The 14,583-nt window shown below is 41.6% G+C and overlaps 1 protein-coding gene across 1 annotated transcript in view; it reads left to right on the plus strand.

Annotated features, from left to right (window-relative positions):
- Positions 1-14,583, plus strand: part of Fam102b (family with sequence similarity 102 member B) — a 53,569-nt gene that overhangs the window by 13,885 nt on the left and 25,101 nt on the right. Inside the window, exons 2-3 of the mRNA XM_005076656.4 lie at positions 8,551-8,671; positions 14,153-14,182. Of these exons, the coding sequence (XP_005076713.1) occupies positions 8,551-8,671; positions 14,153-14,182 (151 nt within the window). The remainder of the gene's footprint in view (positions 1-8,550; positions 8,672-14,152; positions 14,183-14,583) is intronic.

Consider the following 14,583-nt stretch of genomic DNA (forward strand, 5'->3'; position numbering starts at 1 on the left):
GAGCAGAAGGCACAGACATTTGTCATGAGGCGTCTAGTCTCCACAGGACACAGCATCCTCTGCTGTTCCCTCCAGAAAACATTATACTCATCACAACTGATGTACCTACAGAGGCAGGCAAATTCCCACCCACAGTCCAGAGTTTGCATTGGGGTTCACAATTGATGGAGTCCACCCTTTGCATTGCTATGTGTAATGATATCCACTGTGGGTGCAGAATAGTTTCATTACTTTAAGGCTTTGTGCCCCAGCTGTTCACCCCTTTCTCCTTCCCTGAAACCGCCAGTCCTTTATGGTCTGCATAGTTTTGCCTTTTTCAGAATGTCATAGACCAGAAGTGGCTTTTTGTTTCCTGTATCCTTCCAGAGTTTTTACCTCATTGAATTTGGGGTTTATTTTGTTTAGTTTTCTTTTATCAAGCTTTCCTAGGCGGTGATGGATATTCTTAAAGTTCTAATGTGGGGTCTTTCCTTAGATATTTCTGGAATTCTGTGTGTCTGTGTGACATTTTCGTTGTTATTTTGTCTGTTGGTGGGCACTTAGGCTGTTTCTAAGACTTGGCTATTGTGAATAATGCTGAAGCAAACATGAGATTGCGGGTGTCTCTTTCAAATACTGAGTTCAAGCCACACTTGCCCATAATCCGAGCACTTGGAAACCTGGACAAGAGGATTATGAGTTCAAGACACATCCTGGACTACAGAGCAAGAGCCTAACTTCAAATTCCAAACCAAAACTAACCAACCAAACAAAAGAACCCGGTTTTCACCTGTTTTGGATACATACCCAAAGATATGTATGGTTGCTGGATCATGTCATGGGTCTATTTTTAATTTTTTGAGGAAGCTCTATACTGTTTTCACAATGGCTTTACCAAAACCATATACCAGAGTTCTCTTTTTTCTATATCCTTATCAGCATTTGTCATGTTTTAACTATTTAATAACAGCCACTTTAGTTAGTATCTCATTTGGGTTTTTGTCTATAGTTCTTTGATATTAAGGGTAAACACCTCTTTATAAACTCATTAGCCAATTGTACAAACATTATTGAGAAATGATTGTTCAAGTCTTTGGCCCATTTTTAATCAAGATTCTTTTATGTTGTTATTATTGAGTTGTGACTCCTTTATTTGTTTTGGATATTAACCCCCAATTACATGCTTGGTTTATAAATTTTCTTCCTTTCTATATAAGGTATGCATTTTCTCATATGTATGCATATGTGCTGTGTGGGCATGTGTATGCATGCATATGTGTCTTCATCAGGATAGTTGTCATTGAAAGCGACTTTTTTCTTACGTGGAACTATAGAGGCTTTTTGTAGTATTTATAGCAGGTTTTAAATAAGCAAATATTCAGACAACACTTATTTGAGCACCTACTATGTGCCAAGGAATGCGCATTTTGTATGAAATTTCTCCTTAGAACAATTCAGGGCAGTAAAGAATTATCAGCTGACATCTTTGTCTACATTCAATCTTATTCTTGACCTCATGATGGGAGTTGATCCCTTCTGTCCATGGCCGGTCCCTAATCATGGTCTGGGCGCTATTGTTTCTGACATTCTCCGGGATCGACTTCTCTGACGACATTACTCATATCCACCCAACTAGTCAATTTGGTCCCTACACTATTTTTCCCCATCAGTACTGAAGCATGCTTAACTTTCCTGCATGTTTAAGTGAAATCTTCCCTCATGTCATGTCCTCAGTTGGATGCAACCCTAAATTTCCCCACTTCACTTCACTTCACTTTCAGATTTGAAATGAGTTGCCCACATCTCTGCATCAGTAATCAACTTTGATCCCACTTTATCACCAAAACTTCTCTTGCCGGCGTTATGAGTGACTCTTTTTTACTCTCTCTCTCTCCCCTCTCTCTCCCCTCTCTCTCCTCTCTCCTCTCTCCTCTCTCTCTCTCTCTCTCTCTCTCTCTCTCTCTCTCTCTCTCTCTCTCTCTCTCTCTCTCTCATCTGACCTCTCTGCCACATTTGACACTGCTGAGCAGAGCTTCTTAAAACTGTTTCCAGTTGCTCTAGTTTCCTTTCTCCTCCTGTAGACACGCCCCCTCCATGGCCTCTCCTGCCTCTCTCCTGCTCTGATATTGGTGACCTTGCAGGCTGTCCTCTCCCTCCCTCCTTTGCCACTCTTCCCAGATGGCCTCTTCCTTTCCCATGGTAAAGACCTGAGTGCATGATTCCAGTCCTTTCTCGTGAGTTCTCGCTACGCACCTATCTGCCGACTCAGCATTTCCAAGAGGGAACCTCTAGGACTGAATTGTCATCTCCTTGGCTGCCTCACCCTCTAGTAAAATGAATCAGCAAATGAGTAAATAAAGCCAGACATGCTATTACTGTCATGAATTCACTCAAGTCAAAATGCTGCTGGAGTTGACAGATCGTACGTATATCTTTAGTGTTGCAATTAAGAGTCAGTTTTACAGATCTAACTGATCCTCAGAGCCTTAAAACACTTGGTTTTGCCTCAGTTCACAAAAGTTCCTTCATCAGAATCCACATGTCTTTTAAAATAGATAGATCTTCATTAAATTAAAAAAAAACACCTCTAAACATGGCCATTGTTTCACTTTGGTGGACAAATTTAAGTGGACTTAGAAGTACATGTATCCTTGAAAACAACAGCCTCTAACATTTATTATCGAGCTACACCACACCCCGGGTGCTGTTCAGAACAGAGTGTAATAATTTATTTGGTTTCCCTGGTTTGGGGGGCACTGTTCTCAGAGAAAGCACTGTAAATATGAGCAATTGGAGAATGTACCAGAGTGACCGCTGGCAGGTAGCTGAGGCGGGGTTCAAATCCAAGCAAACCAGCAGTGGCATAAATGGCTAACCTCATCCCTGTACTACCTGGCAAACGGCTGACATTCCTCGGTAGCTGATTGTTTTCTATCACTGTTGCTGAAAGGTGGAAAATGTCTTGAATAATCAGGACTTTGAGTAATTCTAGAGTACACATTTGCTAGTTACCAGAGAATGATGCTGACACTGGAATAATACTAAGTCACAAAGATTGGCTCCATCCACTTCCATTCTGGTTTATGTTGGCGTCAATGTTCTGGATTTCCCTTGATTCTTTGAAATGTAAACAATGGCCACAGCAACTGTATCTTCTTCTGAATTCTCTTCATAGCAACTGTATCTTCTTCTGAGTCCTCTTCGGCAGCTTTATCATGTTATCTTTGAAATGTTTGGCTTTCCACGTGTCAACACAAATCACATTCCTTTGCTTTCTTTCTAGACAGCGGTTGAGCAACTGTCCAAAACTCATAGGAAGCTAATGACTCACCTAACCAAAAGCAGTTACTAATGTGACTTTTGTCTCAGTTGCCAAGTGGTTTGCCAGGGTTTCCATGGTAACCCATCAGTATAACAAATGTCACAAACTAACTTTGCAGCTTTTTTGATTTGTTTAGTTTGGATAGCTTTTTCCCAAAGTCTGTGTGTACACAGGAGAAATTACCACAGAAAAAAACTGAGTAATCGCCTTAGAAACACAAATACACTTTTTTGTTTTTTGGGAGTTTGGGTGGTATTTTTTCTTCTTTGTTTTATTTTTGAGACTTAAGTTTTTTGTTTTTGTTTTTTCTCCTGCCTTGGTTTCCCGGATACTGGGATTACAGGTATGAGCCACACTCTCAAGTAGAAGGCTGAGGGAAGCAGGTTTAAGCCGGGACCAGTAAGGAGACTCTTAAAATAAATCAAGGAAATGGTGTTAAGGGTCTGAATAAGGATAGTGATGGTAGATGCAGGAAAGGGAATGGTTTCTGAGTAGTTAGAAAATGATGGGCAGGAATTGATAGTAGGCACAAGACATGATCCTTTTGGATTCTTTTCAGCTTAGTGAAGTTGGACAAGTTACACAATTTCTCTCAGTTACTTTACTAAGGAAATGGGGTTGTTCCACGATGTAGACAATGTCCAGGGTCTGGTGCATTGAAAGCTCTCAGTAACTGCTGTCACCATTGTCATTAAGGAGAAGTCAGCAGGTAGAGGTGGGACCTGTGGAAGTTTGTTTTTCCTCTGGAAAAAGTAATACCTTTATTAAAACCTATTCCTTATATGCAGCAATTCATGCCCATATTTACATTGCTATTCTCAAACTAGTTTCTCCCAAGTCTACCAGACTTACTGTTGGTTTCCCACCCTAGGTAAACTAGATAAATATGAAATGTTTCCCACTTCATTGTTTTTTTAAGGACAACAGGTACATGCAGAGTTTACTTAGTATCTTTAACTTTGTCACTCAGGCCGAAGCTGCCCTCTCTTTGTACAAATGATAGTATGTAAGATTTGGTACATGAAGCCAAACGGTGGTGGCGCACGCCTTTATTCCCAGCACTCGGGAGGCAGAGGCAGGCGGATCTCTGTGAGTTCAAGGCCAGCCTGGTCTACAGAGCTATACAGAGAAACCCTATCTCAGGGGAAAAAAAAGATTCGATATGTGAAATCATTATAAAGAAGCCACATTGTAAGGGTGTTATGTGCTAGATTCTGAAAACCTAGTATGTATTTCTAATTAGTTAATTTGGGGAATCACTGATATTTCACAAACAGATAAAAGCAACGAAGCATAACCCAAGGGTTTGGGAGTTTGTAGTACCCGTGTTTTATTTTCATTTCTGACATAATTCCTAGAACATTTAGCTCAGTAACATTTTAAGATGCAGCTGTAATTTGGATCCAAAGGTCTGTGTGGCAAAGGCTTGTTCCCAGCGTGACACAATTAAGAGGAAATGGGACCTTTAAGAGGTGGAGTCAAATGGGGGGCACTTTGGGTCATTAGGACCCATGCTCCCAAAGGGATTGTGTAACTCTGGCCCATTCCTCCATTTGGCTTGCTAGCTGTGAAGGGAGAGGCCTTTTCTCCACCACGTGTTCCCAGCACACTAGGCTGCCTTGCCGCAGGCCCAGTGCCACAGGCCGGTCACCCTGGACTGAAACCCCAGAACAATGAACCAAAGGAAGCCTCTTCTCTTTGTAAGTTGATTTGACTCAGAAATTGATTATAGTGGCAGAAAGTTGACCAAAATGAGGTTGTTTAATTTTTGTATACTAGACAAGAAAGAGTATTCACGGAGTGAATATTTGAAACAATTAGAAAATAATAGCTTAGGCAGAGGCAGGCGGATCTCTGTGAGTTCGAGGCCGAGTTGGACCGACAGCCTCCAAAACAATACAAAGAAACCCTGTCTCGTAAAAACCAAAAAAAAAAAAAGAAAGAAGGAAAGAAAGAAAGAAAATAATGGCTTTCAGTGTTAACTACTTTTTTAGTGCAACCCAAATTGGTGTCCTCCTCCTGCAGTCTCCTTACCGTTGAGATGACAAGTGTGGGTCACCATACTGGCACTCCTACATGTAACTTCATTCTTTTTTGAGATTTTTTTCAGTACTTAGTAATATTTTTAATTTCCAGTTCTTATTTTAATGAAGTAGTTTATGGTTTACATGCCAAGCACTTTGGAAAACTGCAGTCCCTAACAACTATCCATGTCTGATACACCTAAGAAGGAAGCAGCCGAGGAGGGTGAATGGAATGTCTTCTCTCCTCACCTGCCCTCAGCCCTCTGCTGCTGCTGCTTTTGCACACACAGTCCGAGGTAGATGGCAGGAACCCCGGTTGTGTAGTCTATGAAGGCTCACCTCTGAGCTCTGAGAAAGGTAGAGTAAGTCCAAACCACAAAGGGAAGGCCACACCCAGTAGTTTTGGTTTTCATTAACATGTTTCAGGGGCCCATGATCTTGTTGTTGTTGTTGTTGTTCTAAATATCATCTTAGTCCTGTGTAGTAGATGCAATTTCTTTTTATTATTATATCATTTGTGCATGTATGTGTGTGAGTGGATATCAAAAGTCAACTGTAAGTTTTTCATTTGGAAACTCTTCTTCCAGCACCAGCTCTGAGAAGTTGCCTTTTGTGCCATTCACCTTGATCTGCTTTTCCTGGTGAGAGTTTCTCAGATGTTTACAGCAGGTTGAGATGACGTGGACCATTTTGTTTGGAGCCTTCAGTGTCCATCTCTTTAGCGTTTTCTTGATGAACTCATGCCTGTCTCCAGCGTTGCTGGAGCCGGCTAGAGAAGAGGGTCAGCACTGATTCATCGTCTTCTGCTACTCAGATCAATTTGCCATCGTGCCACTGAGACCTGCCCTGGGGTCAGGCAGGCCAGAGTGTCATCCGATCCCCCTGTCAGGAGAATAAAGCTGAGCTTCCTGCAGGGGTCGGGTATGGCTGTTTCTAAAACTGCTTTCAATCAACTCATCCACCTTTGGTCCTTCCTTCATCTTATTGCAGAACCATTTAAAATTCCACTCTTGGCTTTCAGTGTTAACAGCATCCGATTCAGAGTTCTTTAGTCGCTAAATTAATTACCTGTCCTTGAATGCTTGTTTTTGTCTTCTTGTGAAATGGTAAAAACAAAAGCAAACAAACAAAAACTTGGAAAAATATTGTTCTATGGGAGGTGGTGGTACATGCATTTATTCCCAGCACTCCGGAGGCAGAGACAGGCAGATCTCTACGAGTTCGAGACCAGCCTGGTCTACAAGAGCTTCCAGGACAGGCTCCAAAGCTATTCAGAGAAACCCTGTCTCAAAAAAACAAGCAAGCAAACAAAAATCTGTGTTTTTTAAATTATTTTCATTATTTTTCTGGGCATTTTAAAAGTTCATCTATAAAACCAAACTCAGTGATCTTAATACACATTCACTTATTCACAGAGGCAGCTACAAGTTGACACATTATTGCATTCACCCTATATGTCCTTTTCTCCAACATTAATCAAAATTTCTTATGTCACCCATCAGTCTGTTGCTCCAGAGAAGTGATCCTACTGTGTACTTTCTTAAGAAGATCAGCCTCACCACACCTGTGCTCTCGGGGACCATCACAGAGGAGGGGTTGGGGAGACTGTGGCATTGTAAGGCAGAGGTCAGGGAGAACTGGACAGAAACAGTGTTTTCTGCTCTGACGGGACTATCGCAATCTTGAGCTCTCAGCAGCTGTGGCTGTCTGCACACAATCGAGCCAGTCAGCATTCCAGCATGGAGTAGGGAAGGACTCAAGGTCCCTCACCTCTGAGAAGCCAGGGGTGGCACTTCAGGGATATGGGATGTTACTTTTCTTTAGGGATGTGGCTCCTAGTAGGTCAGTCATGCTCCATGATGACCCTACACCCATGAGTATTTGAGCTGCACAATTTGGATTCAATTGATTGTTTAAATAAATAAATACATGGAGTTGGGAGGTTTGTGGGATGTGGTGCATATGGGGGGAATTAGGGGGAGGAGTAGGAGTGAATATGTTCAAAATACATTTTATATGCATGTATGAAATCCTCAAGAATTAATACGAATATTGAGGCCGGGAGTGATGTTGGTTAGGAGGCAAGATGATCTCTTGGAATTCAAGGCCAACCTTGTCTACACAGTGAGTTCCAGACAATGGGACAGTGGGACTATATACTGAGACCCTGTCTAAAAAAAATGCTCTCTTGCCTATATTAACTGGACTGATGAGTAATCTAGAAAACATTCATTCTCTTGCTTTATCCATTTTTCTCTATTTATGACCCACCCACAGAGTAATTATTTTTGCTTTCTAAGGCTAAATTCCTTGGACCTACCCAGTAAATAGAACAGCTTGTGTAAAAGTCAGGACATTTGAAAGAGGAAAGCTGTTAGAAAAACAGCAGATTAGGGCTGTGGACAAGGGGCTTCTAGTTAAACAGGCCTGACTTACATGTGATGCCTGCATTCACCCCCTAAGTAACATTGATCTAACTCCCCTCCTCTGCTTAAATTCCTGGTCTGTGCAGTGAGGGAAGTGCCAACTACATTTTAGAGTTGGTGTGAGATTGAGCATCATGTTGGAAACTCTGAAATGGTAGTTCATGTTGCTGAAACAGACAGAAACTAGAGTATTTGTGTGTGTGTCTCTGTCTCTTGCACAAAGTCCTACAAGGTTAGGAATTCTGCCCTTCACTTTGTATTTTAAGCATTTAGAGGTGTACCCAACACAGAGAAAATAAACGTACATCAAATGAGTGGTGAAGAGTCGCTTTAAACTGATTGACAAATAAATTAATGTCTTATTTCTAATGGCCAATTATTCCTGTCTCACTGCCTGCAAATACTGACTTGTTGCATTTCTATGTACTCCTGTGTGTGCTTGAGTGTGGAAGCCCAACATGACGTCAGGTGGCACTCTGAGATGCTCTGTCCCTTATATATAGAGGCAGGGTCTCTGGCTGAACCCAGAGCTTGCCCTGGGTTTTGGCTAGTTTGGCTACTCAGCATACGCCAGGGAGTCCCTGTGTCTCAAATGGTTGGATGACAGGCACCTGGCTTTCACATGACCTGAAGTCCAGTCCTCCTGTTTGCAAAGCCATCATTTTACAAACTGAGCCATCTGTCCAGCACATGAAAATACCGACATCTGTATAACCTTGTATTGTAGACCTGAGTGAAACTGTGAGTGCTTGTAACATAGTAATTAACTGGCTTTTGGTTTTTGTTTTTCCCTATCCAGGGAGGTGGTGCAAGCAAACTGTGTTCGCTGGAGAAAGAAATTCTCATTTATGTGCAAGATGAGTGCCAGTGCCTCCACCGGCATCCTGGATCCTTGTGTCTACAGAGTGTCTGTACGGAAGGTACAAAAATAGCCTATTATTCCTCCTCTTTCAGAAACCATAATTAGCTACAGTCACTGAGTCACTTTATTTAGATCTGCTTGAACGGTAGAACTTAACTTCACACTTCCAGCAATAAATTAAATTTCTGTGGAAAATATGGTGGAAAACCCAAGGTTATTACCCAAGAGCCAAAAAACTTTGCTCTCAGAAATATTGCACAAAATGAGTGTTAACCACTCATTTGTAGTAGTCTGGGAGTGTGCGTGTCTGTATCCTGTCATTTATCAAACTTCTGTTCTTCCCTTTTTTACAATAATACTTTCATTAATTCTTTGGAAATTTCATACAATGCGTTTGACATACTTGTACTCCTGCCCTACTCGTCTGTCTTCACCTACCCTTCCTTCTTCACTGCCCCACCCACCCACCTTGGAGTTTCCTTTTGTTTTTCTAATCCAGTTCTGTTTGTGTTGTCCAACTGCTCTTGGGAGTGGGGCCTGCCTTGGAGCGTGGTGCATCATTAAAGAAAACTGACTGGCCCTCTCGCAGCAGCTATCAAATGCCATTATGTCCTCACGAGTCAACTAGTAGTTGGATTTTTTTCCCACTTCCCTCCTGTGCTGGGATTTGCTGGGTTAAGCCTGTGCGGGTCTTGTGTGTGCTTGACATGGTCACTGTGAGTTCTTACATGTGTCTGTCCTGTTGTGTCCTTCAAATTGTCCACGACCTCTGGCTCCTCCAGTCTTTCCAGCCCCTCTTCCGCATAGATCCCTGAGCCTGTGGGGATGCCCCATTAGTGATGAACACTCTGTGCATATTGACCTGTTGAAGGTGTCTGGGTGAATTACCGTCTACTGCAAGAAACAACTTCTCTGAGGGCTAAAAGAGGCTCTGATCTAGAGTTCAGGGCCAGATTCCACCAAATCTGTTCTTTGAAAGGTGTTGTTCTGGGGACTTTGTTCAATTATGTCTAATAGCAGTCCTGGAGTTGGGTGTCCTTTTCTCTATGTTCAGAAAAACTAAGGCTCAGAGAAATGAAGTAACTTACCCAAACTTACATTGTTAATAAATGGTAATAGGAGGAGTCAAACACAAATCTCTGTCCTTGTTTATATTTATTTTGTTTTCATATATGAGGTTGAGGAGATCATATACATAAGACCCTAAATTTTTTTACTAAAAAAGAAGAATCTGTCAATCACTGCTACTAGTGAATTGACTACAATATTTAAAATATAAACTTCATAGCCAAGCATGGTGGTGGCAAGTCTGTAATCATAGCAATTGGAGAGCCAAAGACAGAAGGATGCCAAGTTCAAGGCTAGCAGGGCTACATAGCAAATTTAAGACCAGTCTAGGCTATGTCATATGACTCTGCCTTGAAAAATAAAAACCTAACTGTGCATTTTACATTTTATGCACATTTTTTCTGATATTTCCTGAAACAAGGGCTCACTTTGTAGCTCAGTCTGGCCTGGAACTCACATGTAGGCTGGACTTGTCTCAAACTCATGATCCTCATGATCGTCCTTGCCTCCACCTCCCAAGTATTGGGATCACAGGCATGCTACCATGCCCAGCTTTATATATTCTTTTTTAAGTTACCAGAGCACATATAAGTCTTTTTGCTCTTTTCCACTCTGGTCTTGCATCTTTCTGTATCAGATTAAAAAGCTATAGTCTTAGATTTGTTGTTCCATGGTTTGAATGAATTGATATCAGCTTTATTTCAACGTTTTTATATTGCTCAATACACTCAGTTAGAGTATAATAAATACATGTGTTCAGAAATGATTTTACAGGTTTAAGACTTTATGAAAATAGTTGTGTCCAGAGCAACGGTAATTGAGTGGAAGCTTCTGCAGAGGAAGTGTGGTACAGCAAAGGCACACTTTTATACCAACAGACGCAGTTATGCCAACCTGCCTTGAGCCCCAAGCATGCCACTTACCGACTGTGAGACTTTAGGCAATTATGATGTTAAATCTCTACATCCAAATAAGGCACTATTCCTTGATTCGTCATGAAGGTAGGGATTGGCTGACAAAAAGAAGACTACCTTCATCTTACTGCTTTGGCTGCTGCTGCACTTTCACTGAAACCCTTCTGAGTGGAGTTCTCATCGTGATGCTTGAAGGATGATGAGCTAGTCTTTGGATGCTAAGGAAAGCAAAGCATATAACCAACTTAAAGTAAAGCCCAACTAAAATTAAATAGGCTCAAGCTGTAGTAAAACAAACAGAAACTGCAGATGCCAGTGACGCCAGGTCATACCTCAAGTAAACCCTTTCTTATATTATGGAGCTTTGGCATATTCATTAGGATATGTCTTAGCTTGCTTTCTTTTGCTGTGATAAACATCATGGCCAAAGCAACTTAAGGAGGGATGGGTTTATTTAGTCTTACAGTGTACAACATGAAGAGAAGTCAGGGCAGGAACTAGAGGCAGGAACTGAAGCAGAAGCCGTGGAAGAACACTGCTTGCCAGCTTGCTCTCTGTGGCTTGCTCAACCCGCTTCCTCATACACCTCTGCCCAGGGGAAGCACCACCCACAGCGAGCTGAGCTGTGCTCGCGTGCACTTACGCACGCACACATCAATTATTAATCAAGAAAATGCCCCCATAGAGCTGTCTACAGGCAATCTGATGGAGGTATTTTCTCAGTTGAGGTTTCTTCTTCCCAGATGATCTGAGCTTGTATCAGGTTGACAAAAAACTAACCAGCACAAAATACATATGTTAAACTGCTGAAACAGACCCAAAAAAGCCAAAGGCTTAGACAAAATGGCATAGAAGTTGCTTCAGAACCTGAGATAAAGATAGTAGCTCTGCCATTGTTATCATATGGTTCCATCTTTGGATCTAAGAGGACAGCTCCAGTCTTGTTCTCTCTTGACTAGTGACATAGGGACACACGTGATTCAAAAATGGTGCATGGGTCTTTTGTACACCTCCCTCTGGTTAGAATTTAGTTGTGTGGCCACTCGAAACTGAAAGGCTGTGACTGTCATCTGTAGTTGGGTGACTAGTAGGTTCTAACATGTCAGAAGAGAGGTTGGGAAGTCACCAGTAATCTTGTGCTGTATCGACTGCTCCTGGAGTCAAGTTTATTCTACGCAACCTTCCCTAAGTGTTGTACGAAGGAAAGATCAGAGAACTCATTTATTTAAACACGTTGACCATTAAAAGAAAAACTCATCAAGTAAAGCCACTAATTAGAGGAAACTGCTTATAAATCATATCAAAAAAACCTAATTAAAACAGAAAGAACACCTCTACACAGTATAAAAGAATCAACGGCACTTGAGAAGATGACAGCCGACAATATCTCCCTTCCAAAAGAAAGTATTTTAAACAAGCAATATACCCAGTCTTAACACAAATTAAAACTACAAATAGACACCATTTTGTCTACATATCAGATGACCAGAGTTTGATAGTGAACCCCGTTGCCTAGAAACAGGAAAGCAGTCACCAATCAATGAATCTGTCAGTGCCATCCATGTGCCAGGTACTGCTCTGGGGTCTGAAAAGATGAGTGAACTGGAATGGAGTTCAGACCTCTTACGTTTTACTTTCTGGTAAGAACTAGGTAACAGAAAGCAAGAGATTAGCAAAATAAAATTAGTTTAGTACTGATAAATGCCACACATAAAAAAAAAAACTATGGGGAAACAAGAGTTTAGGGAAGAACAATTGGTTTAGAAAATCGAGGCATCTCTGCTCTCTGCCCCGCCCCCCAGCACTGGGGTGGCAGGCATATGTGGCCACACCTAGTTTTTTGGATGTATGCTGGGCATCTGAACTAGGTCCTCAAATTTGTGCAACAAGCACTCTTTCCAACTGAGCAATCGCCCCAGCATGTGGGTGGGTAGATTGGTTGGTGGCGTTTTGAGACAGGACCTCATGATCCTCCTGTCCTACCTCCCAAGTGCAGAGAGTATAGGCATAAACTACCACGCCCAATTATTGGGAGATTCTAATTAGGAGAGTCATGGACTTTTATAAGATGTTGCTGCTGCTGTGGAAAGTTGGCTTTAATATCTCAAAGTCAAAATGCTAAGGTTTGGGGGTAGAAGTTTTACACAGGCATTATTTTGGGCAATCAGATACTCAATTAAAAGTGCCGGACTCCAATACATGGAAGAAAGAGCAGATACTTGAGGTACAGCATCCTTTCTGCAGAAGATAATAAAGGAGTGGATGCAGGAAAGGAGAGGCAGGAGGAACAGTAGCCAGGGAAGCAGGAGGGAAGCAGGGTCGATGTGGTGTCAGGGAGGTGTAGAGAGGAAAATGATGTAAGAAAGAAGGTCAAGCCCGTCACATGATGAGAAGCTAACATGGAGACTGAGCTCTTAGCTTTAGCAAAATAAAGATCACTAGGAATCTTGAGCTACTAGAGAGGGAAAACGAGGACAAATCCAGTTGCAGAGGATTGACTGGAACAGAATGCAGCAGGTAGAGGTTTAAGTTTTTTCAGTGTCTGTTTGTTTGTTTATTCTTCTCTCATGCATCCTATCCAGACCACAGTTTCCCCTCCCTCTACTCCTCTCAGTCCCCAGTGGTCAGAAGTCTTTTGAATTTTGACCATAGAGGAACAGCAATGAAAATAATAAAGTTGAAGATCCAAGGAACACCTAGAGGACATTTCCTCTTGTTTAAGAATGGCACTATTAAGTAAGGGATGTGAAGTGACCCAATGAAGAAGAAAGTGTGACAACTCACGTGGAATAGAAATAGTGGCGGGAGCCAGGCAGTGGTGGCGCACGCCTTTAATCCCAGCACTCGGGAGGGAGAGGCAGGCGGATCTCTGTGAGTTCGAGGCCAGCCTGGTCTACAGAGCGAGTTCCAGGACAGCCTCCAAAGCTATTGATACCCTACCTTGAAAAGAAGAGAAAAGAGAAGGAAAGAAAAGAAAAGAGAGAAATAGGGGCAGGAATGGCAAAGAACTGCAGATATTTGCAAGTAACAATAGAGCTTCCTGTAGACTGTCTGGACTTATTTAAATTCACTGTGTGAAAGATAGAAGTGATAGATAATGCTTCAGTGTCAGAGATGCAAAAAAGAAGGAACAATTCTCTCAGTGAAAATGTTTTTAAAGTGAGAGGAAGTTTGTCCATGATGATAGGGAGAAACAGAGTACATGGGGTGGTATTGTTCTAAGCACTTTACTCCTAGTCCTCACAGATGTAACCTACAGTCCGGGCTGAGGGAAGCTGAGGTGAGATACTTGAGCTCCAGGAGCTCACGGCCAGTCTGTGCAATATAGAGAGACTCCATATCAAAACTGACTAAATAAATAAAGCTGCAAGCAGAGTGAAAAATTGGTCATTTTAAGGTGTTTTTATTGATTTGAATAGTTGGATTTAAAATCAGTCTATTTTTATTGTCTGTGACATTTACTAACATATAAATATCTACTTCAGAATCATTTGACTTACATTTAGTCATAAATCCCTCATCATATAATGTCCTCATAATGTTTTCTATATTTGCAGGAATTAAAAGGTGGCAAAGCTTATGCAAAGGTAAGTAGATGTTCTCTCTTTTTTGCAATTCATAATGTTGCTATTGCAATCCGTAAGCTTTTAATTGTTACTCAAGCTTGACTCGTTTTAAGTAAAGCAAATTGGAGGTTGAATAACTGGATCTAACAATAAAGTATTACAATACTCTTTTGGGAGAAATGACTCAGTGGTGAAGAATACTGGCAGTTCTTCCAAAGGACCTGGGTTCTGTTCCAACACACAAATGGTACTGTAACTGCCTCTAACTCCAGTTCCAAAGGACCCAACCCCCTCTTCTGGCCTCTTCAGGCACTGCAGGCACATGGTGCACAGACCTATATACAGACAAAACACCCACATAATAAACATAAGCAATCTTTTAAAAAATAATATTCTGATGGGCTGTTACCCCTTAGTCTTAG

This window comes from Mesocricetus auratus, unplaced genomic scaffold, assembly GCF_017639785.1.
Source record: "Mesocricetus auratus isolate SY011 unplaced genomic scaffold, BCM_Maur_2.0 Super-Scaffold_100009, whole genome shotgun sequence".
In the NCBI taxonomy this organism is placed as follows: domain Eukaryota; kingdom Metazoa; phylum Chordata; class Mammalia; order Rodentia; family Cricetidae; genus Mesocricetus; species Mesocricetus auratus.